This window comes from Pseudopipra pipra, chromosome 12, assembly GCF_036250125.1.
Source record: "Pseudopipra pipra isolate bDixPip1 chromosome 12, bDixPip1.hap1, whole genome shotgun sequence".
NCBI lineage: Eukaryota > Metazoa > Chordata > Aves > Passeriformes > Pipridae > Pseudopipra > Pseudopipra pipra.
Window position 1 is genome coordinate 515,843 of NC_087560.1, and position 18,370 is coordinate 534,212.

Here is an 18,370-nt window from a genome sequence, read left to right on the forward strand (position 1 = left end):
TTTTGGTTGGACAAAGACAGCTTTCCTATCCCAAATGATACTGTAATTTGCAAGGTTTCAATGTGATGTTGAGACACAAAAAAAGAAGAAAAATTTAAAAACCTTTGTATTTTGCAGTCCAGCTATACTGCTTCTAACCTCTCTCTATTGCTGGCTAATCTAGGAACTCATCCTGTTTAGTAAGTGAGGGCAAACACACAAACCTGATAGCAGTCATTTGTGCATCAAGTATTTTAAAAGTTTGCATAGATGGAAGACTGGCCCAGCAAATTGTCTTCAAACCACTTAAACAACACAGAAAGGTTGTATGACCTGCCATGAAGGCATGTGATTGCTTTAAAAATAAATAAATAAATAAACAAATATAAATACAGTAGGTGCCATGGGTATTGATTTAAGTGCATGAGTCACAGAGATAAGACTGTCCTTTCTGGACAAGTGTTCCAGTCCCTGGGTTACAAACTCAGTTAAAGAATATCTTTGGTGTGTGATCTGGTGTTTGCTTCGTATAGTAATGGATATAACAAGTTAAGCACGTGTCTATATAATGACTACAAATAGTGCATAAATGCATTTTTTGTTATAGCACTCTGTGTGTGCATATTGTGCATGTTGGTAGAGACTTGTAAATGGTGCTTATTTAATAACTTCGGATATCAAACGATTGACAAAATCATTTCAGCTGATGACACATTGTACTTTAAATGTTAAAGGATTTTTTTCATATTCTGGGTATTTTTTCTTTTCATACAATCTCCCCCTTCATGATATTTGCTGCAAGAATGCCCATTGACTAAAGAACTTTTTCACCTTGCAGTGATGATGAGGAGATGAAGAGAACATCACAACTTCAAAAATATGTCCAGTGTAAAATTATAGCAGTGATCCAGAACCGTAGCCATAAAGATCCCAGGAATCTTAACCTACATTTAATTTAATGGTATTTAGCAGTGTAAGAGCAATAAAAATGTATAGATAACAATGAACCAAAAACAATGTTAAATGCTTCTGAGGGACATATGCAAGAAGCAGTAATCTCAATAGGAAGTCGAATTCCTTAAAAGCACGTTATTTTTCTCTCTGCCACCTCATTCTTGACGTCTTTTAAACTCTTTCTTTACCACCTGGCATTATGTTCATTTGCTTTTACTTCCCATGCTTTGTCCTTCCAGCTTTTTTTCTTCCTGCTTAGTTGTCCGTGCTCCCACCCTTTCAGCTCCATTGACAAGAATTTTCTTCCCTCTCCACAGAAGAAGGGAAATATGTATATATCTTTCTGCTCAATCCCAGTCTTTTCTTGTTTCTCAGTTTTTCCCTTTCTTTTTTCAGGTTGCTGAGCCAGATTCCTACCGGGCCTAAGTGAGCGTAACTTCCCTGGGGCTACGCTGACTTAGACCAGCTGAGATTTGACCTGAAGATTTCTTTTTCTTTCACTATTTTCAGCCTGTTGTCCCATGACCTGCATTTCCCTTTTGCTCTACTGCACCCAGAAATCTGATCGACTTCCTTTTTTCTTGCTTGTTAATGCTCGATTTGTGCTTTTCCCTGTTGCTTTTCCCTGATGTGTGCATCTTTCCTTAGCCCAGTTGTACCAATGCTGGAAATTTAAGACAAGCAGCACCAAGAGATACCACCCCCTTAGATGAAAAAGTTTTGATTATTCTGCTGATGCTTTTACTCTTGTTCTACAGTATTCAAGAGCTATGAAGGCTCTCCTGTAGCAAAAGCAAGAAGAGGCATTGGGGAACACCCTCCTTGGCCATCGCTGGGTTATTAGAGCGTCAGTTCTGTGGGTCACGTGCTGTATTAGTGTTCTTGGCTCAGAATTTAATCAGTTAGGATGGGGAATTTTTGCAAATGTCAAACAATTTCAATTTATTGCTTAGCAGCATAAATTAGGTGTATAATACAGTCTCAAGGAAATCTACAGCAGTGATTCTGTGAGTACATGCTTTGTTGCTGAGTTTTGCATATAGTGAGGGTCTGATTCATGCAGGCAAGCTGACAGTGTTTTATTGGCAACTACTATCTTCTGACATACTGATCTGTAGTAAAAATGTCCTAAAAATGTAAACACAGGCTTTCCAGTAGTAAGCACAGTTTAAATTTTCCAATGAATTCAAAAAGGGGGTTTTGGTTTAAAAACAATTCTACCTAACAAACCTTTGGTTTCAAGTGTTAAGGAAAAAATACTGCAAAATATTGCAAACTATTTCTTTACTTTATATTTTATTTTATTTTATATTTTATTCTAGATTGTTCCTTATTTGCCTTGACTGTTTCAGAAAGTATCCCAAATTTTTCACTTCACTTTAACCTTTCTCACTGTGTTGCTCAGGCCAAAAACCCCATACCAATTGTACTGAAGATGCAAGAGTAAGCAATACCATAGTTAAATATTGAAATAGCATTTGTTACGTGTTTCTCGAGACAGTTTAAGGCTGCACTGCATTACAGAGCTTCCCAGAATTGTTTATTCTATGTACGCACCCCTCCAGGAAATAAATGTGAATCAAATGAGATTATATCAAAGTTATGTAATGTGAAGAAACCTCTCTTAATAACCAGACTGTCACTTCCATGATATTTCATTTGTTGCCTAAGGCAGTTTCAGTTTGCATTTTGTCTGATGAATGGCTACTGCAAAAATGCACCCCGCTTTCTTCAAAAGGTAGCTGCCTGAACTAAACAAATAAATACAAGAAATGATGCCCACTGTGGCCAAGCTAAATCATGAAGTAGTACACCTATTCCACTCCTCCTTCCACTCCACATATGTTCATACAGTACTTATCCTAGAAGTACTGGCACTGACATAATTGAGCATGTTCTGATTTTATCACCATCACTGTTAGTAGCTGTTCATGTTATTTGATACCTAAAACCATCTGTTATTTTGTAAAGGAAATAAGGTAATGATGACACATGCAAGCTGTAACATTTAATTACTGTTTTCATCAGTCATAATGATAATTCAGCATGTGATTAACTTAATAGGCTCTAGTTAATATTTCTACTCAAACACCTCACATAAAGCACCTCTGCATGAGGATAACATCTTGCTGGTATTGTTTAACCCCCACATGCTGGTGAAATAGTAATAAACCCTTCAGGGTGAAGCTTCACATTAAGTGAGAATTGATTGTACATTATTACATATTATTATTTAATCTAATTACATCAAAACCTAAATATTAGGGGGGTTTGGCACAAAGTTCACTTACAGGTACTGTAAAGCCCAGAGGACAGTGCCTTTAGAAATGTGCATTGTGAATTATGTACATCCATAGAAAGATCCTAAATGTAAATATGGTTGGGTAAATATTCCCTTCACATCCACGACAAATAAAATGGTAAACCTTTGGTTCAGGAAAGCTTTTGACATCTTTAACAAATGTGCCATTTTTTATTAAACACTTTTTGGTAGAATATTTAATATTTAAGACTATTTAAAATATGGTCACTACTTTGAGAACGATTACATTGTCACAGACCAATCCCCCTGAGACTACAGAGCTAGTGGTTTGTGATGGTTGTAGGAACAGCAACTGGAAACAATGGAGCACAAAAATTTGAATCTGTTTGCCTTATAAAAATACCTGCAGTGTTGCAATTTCCCTTTAAATCAGGGACAAATTAGAAGAGTCAACAATGGTCCTTCTATTCTTGCAGACAGTTAGAAGCTACGTTTCCCTTTAGGAGATACTGATTCCAGTGTTTCAGAAAAGGAAAACAGCAGCCTGTCCAGGAGGAGGTCAGTTAACTGAAGACAGAATTATAGACCCGAGTGTATTGCAAAGAGCTTCTACTCAAGATAACATGCCAGTATTTAATTATATGCAATTAGAAATTTTTATTTCCTATTCTCAAGAATTAGCAAATTTTTATAAATGATAAATAGAGGCTGAAATGAAAATAATGAATTTAGGGTGTCCAAAGGATGCATTTTGAAGTTATACAGTACATTTATTAAATGTGATGTAGAAGGCAGAGGTAATTATATGCAGATATGGGAAAGACTCCAGATAAGAAGATTCCCTCAGAGCACTAGTCGTGTACTGACGTGTGGCACTTGCTGGTTTAGATAAGTCATAATTGCTGAGCAGTGAATCCCAGCAGTGTCATTTCCATGGGCCAGTAGTGCTGATCAGCTGCAGGATACATAGACTAGAGAATGTCTGTTGATGTTTGGGGAGGTGTCCCATGTCTGGGAATGCTGATGAAGAGTTCCTAATCTCACAGACCTTGGGCAGAAGGATGTACACATGGTACCACATGAGTAACTGTTTCATTAGAGAATTGTATTTACAAGTCTTACCTGCTGTTTCTTCAGCTCCTTAACTGGGGCTCTTCCATCAGCTCTTACTTCAATGTACTCAAAATATTCAGAACATAAATAATAAGCTCCAATCATTCTGGTCACTTCAGTGACTGACTTTTAGATGACCTGTCAGTGAAGAGCTCGATATTCAGTCTGGCAAAAAGAGAATGAGTTTTCCAATCTTATTCATCTCTATCTAATGGTGTTCATTTCACCTTGAAGAGTTAAATGCTGGGCACAGAGCTGTGTAACTGTGCCCAGCACTGCCTTCCTCGCCGGGAAGGGGCAGCTCCAGTGCCTTGCTGCAGGCTGGAAGGGGCAGAGGGGTCACTGGTGTCCAGCCCGCGGCGTTCTCTGTGTCCAGTTCTCAGTGCTATAGTACATGGACCTGGGAGCAAACCTACCTTTTCAAAAAACTTTTGCCTCTTCTGGAAGTGGGGTACTTCTAACATTTGTGTTTCTGATTCTCTGCTTGCTAACAACTTGCTGCTGAGGACTAACTTCTGTTTTGAATAAGAATTGGGTACAAAACCACAGTGTTTTACAACTTTCTTGTTTGCTCTGCTGCAACCAGATGTTTTATCCTTCCCTCATAACTGCAAACCAAATAACCAAATAAGTGGTCCTGATTATCAGAGCTGTTTAAATAAGGCTGTTCCACTCCTTCCAAGTTAGAGGTGCCCAATTAAAACACAGAGAATTCCGTGTGCAATGTGTGCACTACATTACACATCATTTAGCACGTGCTTTGATCTGTGTAACGGCCTCTTGGGTATCAGACGTGTTTCACAGACTAAAGTAAGGCCTTCTTTTGACCAAGGATGAGAGGACACCTGCATGAGTGTAATAGTTTGAATGCCAAGCTTCAGACACAAGATTAGTGATTTCCTAAAAGAAGAGCATGAATTCTAGATCTGTATTTCATTGCCTGTGAGATTTCTGAAAGCTCTCAGCATCCAACAGCTCCAGGAGGTCAACAGAAATGGTGGAGTCTCTCACATTTCCAGACCTGGGGGCTTTCTATTTATGCCTAGTAAATATGTTTGTAATATTAATTGATAACTACAAAGTTTTGCAAAGCTTTTTAACACTGTTGGGTATTTAGTGTTTACCAGTGGTGGTGTTTGCTGTTTATCCTTGTCTGCAACCATTTTCTGTCTGTTGCTTCTGCAGTGGCTATTAATTTAATCCCAAAAGCCTATCTAGGAGACGTGCTTGTGAGAATCGTTTCATAGTGTGTGAGTTGTGTCATAGTGTGAGCTGCAGTTTTTGAAATGACATTGAGTGCAACTTGATCTTGTGTGTACTGGTGACTGAACAGGCCAACCCCATTTTCTGTCTGGCAGTTCTTATTATTATCTGTCCTACTTGCCATCAGCATCTTGAGACTGATTATTTAGTTACAGATGTCTTATAATACCAGTGATGTGTGTTTCCTTGTGAAAGTATTTGTCAGTGTTTCTTCACCTAGTCTAGCTTTCTCAGCCCTTTGCATTTTCTTCCTGTGTCTTTTTCTGACCTGTGGAATTTGCATTAACTCTGTGCTGAGCCCCTGACAGCCTTCACTATTTAAGACTAACCCTTACAGATTTTTGAAATACATTTTATTGCAGAAAGAATAAGCTCTTGCAGGCTCGTAGAGATTAGTAGGTAGGGTAGTATGGAATAAGATATGATTTAAGTCCCACTTAGTAGCTTTCCAATTGTTTTCTCAAGGGTATCTGTTCTTTGTGGTAATCCCTTATATTTGCTATTGTTTCATTTCCTGCTAGTTTCCCTCTTACAGCCTTTTTCACTTTAATTTCTGTGCCTTCCAGCAGGATGATATCACACAGGTAAACTGTTGTTTATAACCCCCCCCCCCCAAACATGTGCCTTTTCATGTCCATTCTGCTTCTCACTGTCAGTGTTGGTCACAGTTCGCTGCCATGGTTTGTATTCCCAGTGGCGGTTCTTGAAAGGGATGCAAATGGTCCTGCTGTTCAACTGAACTGCACCTAAACATTAGGGCTTTTCCTTCTTGAACCACAGCCCCTTCTGCCCTGTGTAAAACCTCTCCCTTCTGTCACATTCCCCAAAATGTGTGCTGATGGTTCCCTTGCTGTCAAAGTGCCGTGTGTTTAATTGCCGTGTTCTGACCTGTGTTAAGAGCATCACTCCCAATACGTGACTGAATGAAACCAGCTCCAGGGAACTCCAGAATTGAAAGGATGGAGCTTCATGTTCTCTGGTGCCAACCAAAGCTTGGGTTCCATGGCATTATATGGAAACAGTCTGGGAAAGAGTCAGGAAAGAAAATTGTTTGGTTTCCAGACAGCAAAAATGACCCCAGATTACCAACTCTTCTAGGAAAATGAGTGCAGTCCTGAATCTGATGGAATCAAGTAGCGTACAAAAGGTGACCCAGAGTATACAGATATTTGTCTTCATTATGATAAATTTTTATGCAGGTTTTCAGTAATTAAATTGAAGTTTGTCTTGCTTCCTTTTTTTCCTAAAAGATTCTTCCATGTATTTGGGACAGTGGCAGAATGATGATTGCAGAACTTAGGGCAGAAGTTTGGAGTTTAATGGTTAATGTTAATGTAATATTACAGTTTGGGAAATGACTGTTTAAAGATTAGGTGAGTTTAGACCAAATGACTGCAAGAATGTTTTTTTCTATAAGACAAATAGAGAAATGTCTGATTGTACCTGGGATAACGGCATCCCACCTCATATGAAAGATGGAAGAGCATCAGACATTTCATGTAACAAAGAGTAAATCAAGTAGATGTCTCATGTCTTTTTTTCTATACTGTGCCATCAGTAGAACACAATGGCTGAGAGTCCTTGGTTTGCTGTAAGATGTAAAGATATAATATACTCTGCAGAAGAGGTTCTCTATTAATAGTTACATGTGAAAATGTCTCTGGAGAGCTGATTAGTAAGCAGCTAATAGTTCATTTTCACAAATGGTTGAAGTTGGTCCTCCTGACTCTCTGTTGTGTTGTGTTACTACAGCTTTGACCTTTGAAACAACATACATGGAGTTTAATAGAATTAAGATGTAACTCAACCTTTTAAACATCAATGACCAGTATTATTTCTTTCGTAATGTAAATTCAGCAGAACTACACAAAGTTAAATTTAAAAAAACCAGTGATATTAAAATTGAAGGTAATTTACCTTCTATTTGCTGGATCTCCTAAGTTATAAGCATTTTCCCTTTTGTTTCACTGCTTCCTAAATTTTTATCACAGGTTTAAACAAATAATAATGTAATGAGTGAACCTACAAAGACGTGTTGTCTTGTTCCAGTATAAAAAAGGAATGTGCCTTCAGCAAAGTTTCTTAGCTGACTTGTTTTAAAAGGCAGGAGATAAAGATCAAGTCAGCTACTGATCCAAGAAAAGTGATATGACAGCAGAAGCTTGCCTAGAGAAAAAAGAATTCTTTTACGGTTTTGGATTGTCTTTTGATCCCCTTTTATCCGTGGGGACCATAAAGAGCCAGGTCAAGGTGGCTGTATTCCATGTGATCTGCAGCATGGTCCATATTTGATCTTGAATTAGCTTAAGCCTTTCCTAGGACACTTGTTTACAGTGTTTCTGAGATCAAAGGTATTGGAATGGCTTCCTTAAATCCCTGCTCTGCTAGAAGCTGATGAGGTTGCTGTCACAAATGTTGACAGTAATTCTCAGTAATATTAATTTTTATTGTTCAGTGTAGTTGTTTTCTTTTTGGTTTTGAGATGTTTGTATGGAATAAGTGTTTTTCTTACTTTCATACCAGGATTTAAAACCTTTATACCACATTTAAGTGTGCAGTGTATCACCAAACACAGACAGCTATTAAGTATATATTTTTTTACAAGAATAATAAAGAATAGTTATAAATCACCCTTTTGTTGGAAGGGAAAAATAGGTGGGCTATTTTTAGTTGTTTTATTCAAAATTCAATGAATATGTGGTAGCCTATTTCTAGTTAGTTTTATTTGGGTTTGTTTTGGAGGGTGGCATTTGGGGTTTTTTCCCCTGTAAGCTCAGGGCACTTCAGATGGGGAAAAAACCCATCCATGTTGTTATTTTAGTAGTTTTTTCTATTGTTCATCAGTTATGAAAATACAGCTGATTATGTGGTACTATCATAAAATTGTATACAATGTAGAATTATTTCTTGAAAAGCTATTTAATTTCAAATGTCTGTGTTCTGCATCCTAAGAGTGACTCACTTGGAGGCCCAAGGCCTCTGCCAAAATACAACACAAGGTTTGACTAAAGACAATCCGACTTACCCTTCTCAACTGATCCCGAGTATTCTTATGGTTCCAGAAGTGCCTCTGATTTCAGTGTGGTTATTAATGAAATTGGATATTGGTCAGGGATGGTAATACTGAAATTTTATGGACATTTTTATTATTAGTGATGATGTTTCTGCCATCTGAGGGAACTTGACCTGTTTATTTTCAGTTTCTGCCACAGAGGCCGCATTCTGCCAATCCTGACTGCATGACTCCACACGGGACTGTCCTGCATCAAACCTTGGATTTTGATGAGTTCATACCACCAATCCCACCTCCACCCTACTACCCCCCAGAATACACCTGCACACCAGTGGTAGAGGCACAGAGGTGATTCTTCTTCTCTTTCTTACAGTCAGGGTGTAGTTCTGAGACTAAGAAGCAGACCAGTGGTTCTGCAGACTAAGAAGATCTTTCAAAGCATATAAAGGCAAATCATGTCCTTCACTTACATTGAGTGCTTTTTTCCAGAGAGATTACATATGGTTTTTTTGCAAACTTGTCAGGCTACATCTGGAAATATTTGTGTTAAAGCTTTGCTGTAAAAGAGAAATAATTGAACTTAGCTAAGACAAGAATAACCATATCTGAACTTAAAACAGAGATCATCTTATAGGTGACCCTTTCACAATTAACATTATACACTTGAAGTTGAATATGAGATTTAATTCTTTAACGAAGTCATTGTAGTTTAAATGTATTAATGTGGAATAGTGAAGGACATTAATGATGACACAACAGGCTGGTGGAGATGGCTGGCATCCTAAATGAAATAGAGTTTTTAAAGCTACCCCGTGAACTAGGACTTCATTTTGGTTGTCTAATAAATTTCTTCAATTTAATTCTCTGTAGTGTATTGGCTTTGAATTCAGAGAAGGCTTTACATCACTGTGGTGTAGGTAATAGCTTACCAAACAAATCCAATGCCATTTCTTAATTATTAAGTTTGCTTGTTTGTGTTTTTATACAGAGGTCTCCATTTGGACTTTCCTCATTCCCCGTTCGGTGCTTTGTACGAAGTAACCATTAATAGCCCGGGAATGCTGTATCCAAGTGAACTGCCCCCTCCTTATGAGGCAGTGATGGGAGAGATGCCTGCCAGTCAGGTAAGGAAAGCCAAAAGAAATAGTCTTCAGATTTCCATGATGCAAAACAATTCTAGATAAATTTTGAGGAACAACCATTAGAAAATACTTATATTCTTTAAAAACATTTTTCAGACCATTTTCTTTAAAAAGGTTTAACTAACACTTAATGTGTATTTTCCTTGTGTTCTTGTGCATGATTTCATCCATTAAAAAAGTTGAATGATACTGGACTGTCAGTAACAAAAACCTAGAAGAATGGATTGGACTCACAGAAGCATGGTGTTTTTCCTTATTTGAGGATAATAGTGCTTTAAAATAACATTACACTTCTCAATTCCTATAGGTAATAAGTAGTATTGATTAGGGAGCAAGCAGGTTTATTTTCTTAAAAACCCTTAAAGTTGTAAAATATTTTTTATTCCAGCTACTGCTAATATTGGATTTGCCTCACTGTAATATACTGCATTTCGTGGCAGCTCAACACAACAGTGTAGGTTTAGTAAGGAAAAAGGTAACTGTGTGTCTTGTGACATGCAATGCTAATAACTTGTGGGGTTTGGGTATGTGTATATATAGCACAATGCTCATGAACACTTGGATTTGCCTTGCGTGTGATCCAAGCCAAGATAATTATGAATTGCCATTTTATACTCTGTGTGTAGCTAGAACATGGTCTTGAAAATTCCTAAAATAAAAATCTCTGTAAATAGCCTCAGATTAACACAGTTAATATTTTCAGTTCCCTGCTCTTGTCAGATTTCAGGTCATGTCCTGGAAAAATCCTAGAATGGTATAGATCTATACCTATAATGGTATAGATTGTCAAAATGCTGTGCTCTAGTGTTGACAGGATGCCTTGAACCCAGTGCCAAATTTATGCTTTAGTAGTTGCAAAGTTGCAAAGATTTGAATGATAAAGAGATAGGGACTTATTCTTCCTATGAAACAGCAGCGAGTAGTTCCCTATTTATTGATTAACCCTTTGACTTTACAGCTTCTAATAAACAGTTGTTATGTGGCAGAAATGCTACTCCTGAGAGTGCAGAACACCTTTATCCTGAACTTCGAGAAAGGATCCAGTATACTTCAGACAAATATTGATATTACACTTTTTACCTTATTTTGTACTGTACAGTATGGACTCAGCTAAAACTGGAATTATAATGTATCTGCATATACAGCCAAAGCTAAGTTTTGCTTGAAGTGATTTGTGGTAATTGAATCAGCTATCACAAAGGGGAAAATACTTAAAATTGCTTTTAGAAGCTGTAATTTCTTGCAGGCTCCAGGAGTCAAACACTCTAGATAGCGCTTATGAGTGGTTAGTAGTGCACTGTGGAAATACTTATGTTCAGGTTGCCAAATTGTACCCACATTTCAGAGGGGACTACCTTTTCTTTCCCCAAAATATAACACTGAAAAGTTTGCTAGTGATTTATTTCACACTGGGGGAAACACAATTGAAACTCAAACTGAAAAAAATTACATGAATTTTTACTATTATAAACAAGAAGATTATTAAAATAATTAGTACAAATGTCTGAGAAAAAAGAAGACTGAGATGCAAAGCCCACAACAAAAACGCAATTAAATACCTCCAAGACATGCCTAACTTTGTATTGTACCCTCCACCTGCTGCGATAAACATTGCACTAATTTTCATTTATTTGGCTATAATTAAATGAATCAGCATAAATTGAGTGTGATCACTGTGAGTGTTGTTTTTTGCTGAACAACAAAATCGGAGTTTTCAAGGCCATCTCCTATCTAAAATATTTTTATCCAAGTTCCATCCTTTTTCTTCTGCAGTAACTTAGATAAACCTGCAAGTCTCGGAGAAATTGATATTTTTTGGTGATAAAAAAACCTGGCAAAAGTGATATGAATCATGCATGGTCTGGAGGGAAAGAGAAGGATGAGAATTCATATGTGGTACTAAGTAAGAATTAGGAAAGTGTCTATTAATAGTTAAGCACAAAATAATTTTAAGCACTCTTGTAATTGAGACTACTCTTTGCATGAGCATCAACATCTAGCAGCACAATAACACCAGCATGTAACAGAAATATAATTTAACATCAGTAATTTGAAGATGCTCTGTCATGCCCTTGCAAGAAGAGTTTGAGCCATCTACATAAGTAGATGTATTCACTGTTAGGTGTATGTTTGTTTGTTTGTTGTTATTTGTTTGTTTGTTTTGTGTGTTTGTGGTTTTTTTTTACATCTGGGGTCAGTCTCAGCATCTTGTCTGTTCGTCTCTGGTCACCTGAGTTCCAGAAGTGTTTCTTCTCCTTGCCAATGAAAATGAGTGGTGACTTTTCCTTTGGAATGGTGATAATTGTCCGGTTTCGGGGCCCCCTGGTGGTCTAGTGGTCCGGATGCGGCGCTCTCACCGCCGCGGCCCGGGTTCGATTCCCGTTCAGGGAACCCCTCCGGGCAGATGGAGCTCGTCAGCCCTGTAAGGCCATCTCAGAGAAGGTCACTCTAAACAAACCTACGTCCTGAGGACCTCGCTGCCACCGTCCGAGCTTCGCTCGGCCCCGGCAGATGAACCTCAGGATCAAAGGGTGGGCTCAGTTCAGCGCACACTGTGTCTCACCTGAAAAATCCACTGTGCAGGCTGGAAGGGTAAAGACCTTTCCCAAATCTTCGCTCGTGAAGACTGGCCATACATACAATTGTACAGTTTCTTACCAGCAGGGAGTTTATGTATGTCTGGTAGTTGCTGGTTCAGAGAGCTTGTAGGAGCAAACTGATCCCAGGTGCTGCTCAGCAGTGAGGTTCCCTGGCAGTGATAACCAGAGCCCACACAGTGATGCTGGAGCCATGGACTTTTCTTGACAGCAGAAGCTCTAATGTAGTTTTGCAGTTAGTGTCCCAGTTAAGCTGTAGATGGAGAATGGAGCCAAAGTCTAAAACAGTTTTAGGTCTACAAGGGGAACAAAATGGAGACCTGAATTCTTACATAATGGAAGTACTCTCCTAGAACATGCACCAAGCACAGCACAGTATGAACTGAAATAATGAGATTTAAAAATCCCTCAAAGACAGACTTTGCCATGGAAATCATGGCAGATTTAGCTATAAAAGTGCTTCTGGGAACCATTATGTAATAATGTCATAACTGTAAACCTTTTACAAATAGGTTTTATTTGTTTTTAAATGGATTGAGGTCCTTAGAATTTTATTAAATTATTTCAAATTAGACTCAGTAGTTCATTAATTTCATGAGCAACAAATGTCAGTGCTAATTTATGTGAGTGCATCAATGTAAAAACTACTGTTGTCATCTGTACTGATTAAGAATTCCCATTCCATGACTATGAAAAAAAGTGATTTTCACACATAGTTTTCCATGCAAAGTATCGACTAGGATATAAAAAAGATGAGAACAAACAGATTAGAGTTCAGTGACTGTTTTTATAAGGTTTGCTCACCAGTAGGCTCTGCAGGCTTGTTAAAAGCACCAGTTTTCTTGCATTTTCCTGTTGAAAGCTCAGTGACTGTCTTTACCACCTTCGTGTCTTAGGATGTGCAGTCAATAAGGTTTTATTACCCCTGGCTGTGTAGGAACCTGTATGAAACCATGTGCCGTTTCTATGTGAACCACAACTCAGACCTGGCTTTAAAATTGTCAGTGTTACCTCCTACAATTAAAACTGTGGTTCTCCTTCCCCCTCAGGCAAGAAGTTCAATCAACCAAATGCATATAAAATACATTCAGCAGTTACCCTGAGAGAATCTAGTGTCAATAAATGTTTCAGCACAATATTCAGTAGATATTTTTCAGTCAGCAATCAGGTTTATGAAAGCACCTGGGTTAAGAATTTATGAAAGTGCCTAGAACCCCTAGATTTTTAAAAATAAACAAACGCCCTTAAAACATTATACTGTTTCTTCCAAAATGTGGTTAGTCTGAATTTTCTCCAACAGCAAAGAGAATTTGAGAACACTTCTTACTTTTCCAGTTAGTTTCCAGGAACGATCTGCAGCTTGAAAGGACACCATATTTTACTTTTTACCACTGATGCGATACTCTGCTACAAAAAAGATCTTTAAGAAATTTCCAAGGGAATTGTTTAAAAATATAAGTGGTTACACATTTTCTTCCCAGTCCTCTGTCCATCTATTGCTGAGTTTAAGTATTTATGGCACTGTTCTTTATTTAGAGTTGTATTTACTAACACTTAAAATCACTTTTAAAAACTGAACTTGTATCACAAAAGTTTCCCTAATCACTTGCTCATAGTAAGCTATAGATAGGTAGGTAGGTAGGTAGATAGATAGATAGATAGATAGATAGAAAAAAATAAAATATTGAGCACAGTTAGTTATGTGTATATATGTGTGCTGTAATCTACATTGGCATGTGAAATGGAAGCTCTTTCCATAATAGCTTCAGACTAATCATGTCACAGCCAATTTTTAGAAGACCAGATACAAATTAAGTGCTTGACACAAAGGTGCACACAGAAGGGACTGATGCTTATTTCTAGACTGTCACCAACCATAAATAGTTTTACTAGTTGATTGTGACCCTACAGACAGAAGGAGATAGGATGCTTTCTGCTAAAGATGGTATCAATCTCATTCCTTTCGACCTTTTTTATTGTTACCAGCTATTTATTGGAATAGCTTTTTTATAATCACATTCCCAAAGAACTGCCAAAAATCTATTGAGATTGGTGACAAGGTGTCATGGTTTGAGATAGCCCCAAAATCTAATTCCCTAGCTCCATTCCCCCTCCCACATCTCAACCCAGTGAGAGATGATTCTTTCCAGACAAAACACACCAGACTCAGAATGGGGGAAAGGGAATATATTACAATGACTGTACAAATAAATATTATTATAACACATTATACACACGATCACAACTATCTCTACCATGACATATAGTATTTACAATGGATCAGATCTCCTCTCCCCTCCAAATGAAAGTCCAGGAGGGAAGAAGGACAGATCCCTTTCAGTCTCTAAGCAGGAGTATCTTCTACAGCAACAATCTGTCTTCTTCAGCATGCAGCAGCTGATAGCTTGATTTCTGCCAGCACTCACGAGGGAGGTATCCAAGCTCCCTCGGCCCTGTCGCCACCAAGCGAGGGGTCTTCCGTGGGCTACGTCACCCCAGACAAGGTCGTTCCACCACGGTCATATCACGAGACACAGGGGGGTCTTCGTGACGGTCTGGTATCTCCAGGAGATTCAAGCTCCTTGCAGGGCCTCTGTGCCCTGCCTCAGGCTGCGAGCTTCTTTGTAGCTTGCAGCAAGGGAAGGCCCCCAAGGTCACCCTCTCTGCATTCCGTCCTGGCTGAGCTCTCAGGACGACTGACCTTCTTAGCTCTTCTCTGCAGTGCATGTCGCACTTCACCCCTCCCTTCAGGAAGTGAGGGGTTTTCCAAGGAGTTTGGGGGGTCTGGTTCAGTTCTTACCCTCAAAACTCTGTAGCTCTGCTGCTGACTCTTTTTTCTTGGCTCTCCTTCCAAGAGTCCTCTCTGCGGTGCTGCATGCTGTTTCGGCTGCTTCTCCGGTTCAGGTCTTATCAGTTGGCTTCTAGCCAGAGTCTCTGGACGCTGCATCTCAGCTTCTGCTCTGTCTCCACTGCCCACGGTGGAGAAAACATCTCCCAGCTTAACTACAGACACTTAGTCCGGTCTAATACTGTTCCAAGTCTCTGCAGTCCCCCCCAGTCAGGGCTGGGAGGGGGCCAGAGCCCTCCAAGGGGCTCCGAGCCCCTTCCTCGTGGCTCACAACATGGCCACCTCTCCTACAACAAACAAACTACAACTCTTCTCTTCCGTTTACTTGTGGTATGTTTACATTTTGCAGGAGCGCCCATTGGACAAAACTTCAAAACTTCCAGGGGTTTCCACCCCTTGGGGTTTTACCATTTTTCTTAGCCTCTGGGGGAAAACAAGGTCCAAACCACTACACAAGGTCCAATCCAAAATCTATTCAAATCAATAGAAATAAAATTTCCTAAATTTCAGGTGTTTATGGGTGCAGTATTTCCAGGAGAACTGATTCTGTATTTTGTTCACATGATTCTCAAATGCGAGGGGCAGTTACCCACTTATGTCCATCCCTTCAGAAAAAAGGTGAGTTATAATATTATCAGCATTCTGGAGAGCACTCTGCACCAGCCCCTTGGGTTGCAACGACGTTATAGGGCTTAAAAAACACCAGGAGTTAACATCCCTGCATATAACCAAAGAGAAATACTGCTCTTGTGCTTGGTTTTGTGGTTTCTGTTTTCCTCTGTCCTATTTTAGGGTGATATGATGTGAAAATAACCCAAACATAATATGGAAAAATGCAGACTGTAGAAACAGAATTTACTTGTAATAAATGCATTAGTTTTAAGCATTGCAGACATCAAGTTTTGTAATGTGGGCCTGCAGCTGCCTGTGAATTCAAGATAATTTTACCTTGTAGATTCTCGAAAAGTGAAAATTGTGTTAAGTACATTCCTTTGCCCTGCATTTGGTTCCTGACCCAAAGATGTTGTAAAATAATTTAAATAATTTTCAGTCTGAATAGCAGCTGATATGAAAGCTATTCGATGTTGTCAGGTGTATTCTGCAGATCAACAGTGCTACACTTTGTTTGGTACAATCCAGATTAACGTGCTGTTTCACTAAAAATGTTCATTTAGGTCTCTGGTACCGCCCAGCAAGTGTCTGACTCAGCCCTGGGGGAGAGGAACGTGACCCCGGACTTCAGCACACAAGGTGATCGTGGCACTGCCTTTGTCTACTTAAAGATGGAGTAGGAGTTTTGAGTGGACTTTTCCTTCTCCTCTGCCCTTCCCAGTGGAGACAGAAGGATTTGCTTTCAGATTATTCATGGCAAGATGAACCTTTTCACAGTCAAGAGACTGATGCAGCTGGAAATGCAGAGCAGAGTTTTGCTAAACCAAGCGTGGTCTCTAAAGCCCTTCGAGGCAGATATGGCGACTGGCCTTTCTCTTTGAAGAGTCCTGCCCATACCTGCAGCTTGTTTCTCATTGTCAGCAGCCACAGGTGCCTTCCTGATAGTCCCCCCAGGCCTTCTCCATATGGTAGTTTCATGCATGGCTTCCAGAAGCCTGGATGGAAGCTTGCTGCCTGAAACATAGGTGTTGGGAATGCAAGTAGATGAGTAGTAGCGGTATAGAGCCTGTTTGTTCAAAGTTTAAAAGTCAGTACCCTTGCCATGTCTGTTGCTGCAGAGAGGCTTTTTAAACACTGCAGCCTCAGTTTGTATGAAACAATTATTGTAGTTAAATTTCCATTAAATGCTTTTCCTCTTCATATTCATATTACATTAATAAGCAGACTGGCACGTATTCTCAGTACACTCTGGGCAGAGAGGTGGTGGCAGAGTGGTCCAGGAAACAGAAATGGTGCTCTCTTGCCTGACCTCCAGCATGGGACTGACAAGCCTGGCAGATCAGCGCAGAGCATCTGTTCCTACATGCACAGAGTATCTGTTTTGTGGAGTAGGATTTCAGTTTCCAGATCCACCCCACCAGTGATCACCTTTAACCACTGCTAATTTTTTTTTTTAGTTTTTAAATAGTGTTTGAAAACTGCAAGTGTGTGGGTTATAACTGAGGGAGACTGAAGGTGTTTTGTAAGAGCTGCTGTGAACAAGGGCTTTGTCTAGAGAGCTAGTCCCTAAAGTTTTACGTCCATCTGGACTTCACATCCACAAATGACAGTCTAAATTTTAAGGCCAATTCTAGAGGTTTGACCATTGGGAAGCAGTGGACCAGGTCTCAAGCCAGGGTTTTGACATTATGTATCATGCTGTGTGCACATGAAAGGGAACTAAGGAGGTCTTCAGCATATTTTATTTGTGTAAAATCAGTCAGGTACTACCATTCCATGTCTTCTGAGCAGTGATTGCGTCTCATCTGCTTCAGACCCTTCTTTCTGCTCTCCGTAGTACCAGAAAAATCATGTCAATGGAAGAGCAGAATAGTTAGAAGCCCAAAGTACAGTTTAAGGCCCTTAAGTCCAGATAGCAAATAGTACAAACAACCACACTCCTGGTTATTAATTAAATTGAATCATACCAGAGAGTGTTTGGATAGTGCAGATCTGTGCCCTGAAAACAGGCACAGACTACTGGATGCTTTCATTTATCCATACAGACTTTATAAATATTTCAAAGCTCTAGTTAAGGGAATATGTTGCAAAGAATTATCTATGTAAAAATGTTTGTGGACACGTCACAAATATAAATAGTCCAATAAACCACTGCAGCTTTGCACATAACACATAATAAAGGGAGCATATTATGCATTTTTAGCACAATGTAGATGCGTATATGTATTTTCACTATTGATTATTATGCCCTTTTTGACGGTGTAAGTGTTAGAAATTTATTTCCTGGAAACCCCAAAAGAAAATCGTGATTCATTTTGTGTACGAAGAAAATGTTCTTCACAATATCTAACCTCAGGAATATTTGATTTTTCTTGTGATAGTTAATTTTCTTATACTGTAGAAAGCTTTCTGCTTTCTAGACCTCAAAACACAGGAACACATAACAAAAGTTCTGTAATTCAGAAAGATCCTATTCTTCTATTCCTGAAGGAAATAGGTAAAATACATTTGTCTCATCAATATGATTAGTAACAGCTGTCATGCAAAAAGAACAGATCAGAGCCTGCTGAGCTGAATAGAATTAGG

General features: G+C 39.0%; 1 protein-coding gene across 6 annotated transcripts in view; it reads left to right on the top strand.

Moving 5' to 3' along the window:
* ENTREP2 (endosomal transmembrane epsin interactor 2) overlaps positions 1–18,370 on the top strand; it is a 110,548-nt gene that overhangs the window by 79,848 nt on the left and 12,330 nt on the right. For 2 of the 6 annotated variants that reach the window (XM_064668300.1, XM_064668305.1), the window contains exons 6-9: positions 6,094–6,156; positions 8,773–8,933; positions 9,574–9,709; positions 16,348–16,423. In XM_064668300.1, coding sequence (XP_064524370.1) covers positions 6,094–6,156; positions 8,773–8,933; positions 9,574–9,709; positions 16,348–16,423 — 436 coding nt within the window. The remainder of the gene's footprint in view (positions 1–6,093; positions 6,157–8,772; positions 8,934–9,573; positions 9,710–16,347; positions 16,424–18,370) is intronic. The other 4 variants (XM_064668304.1, XM_064668303.1, XM_064668301.1 and 1 more) reach the window with 3 other exon arrangements.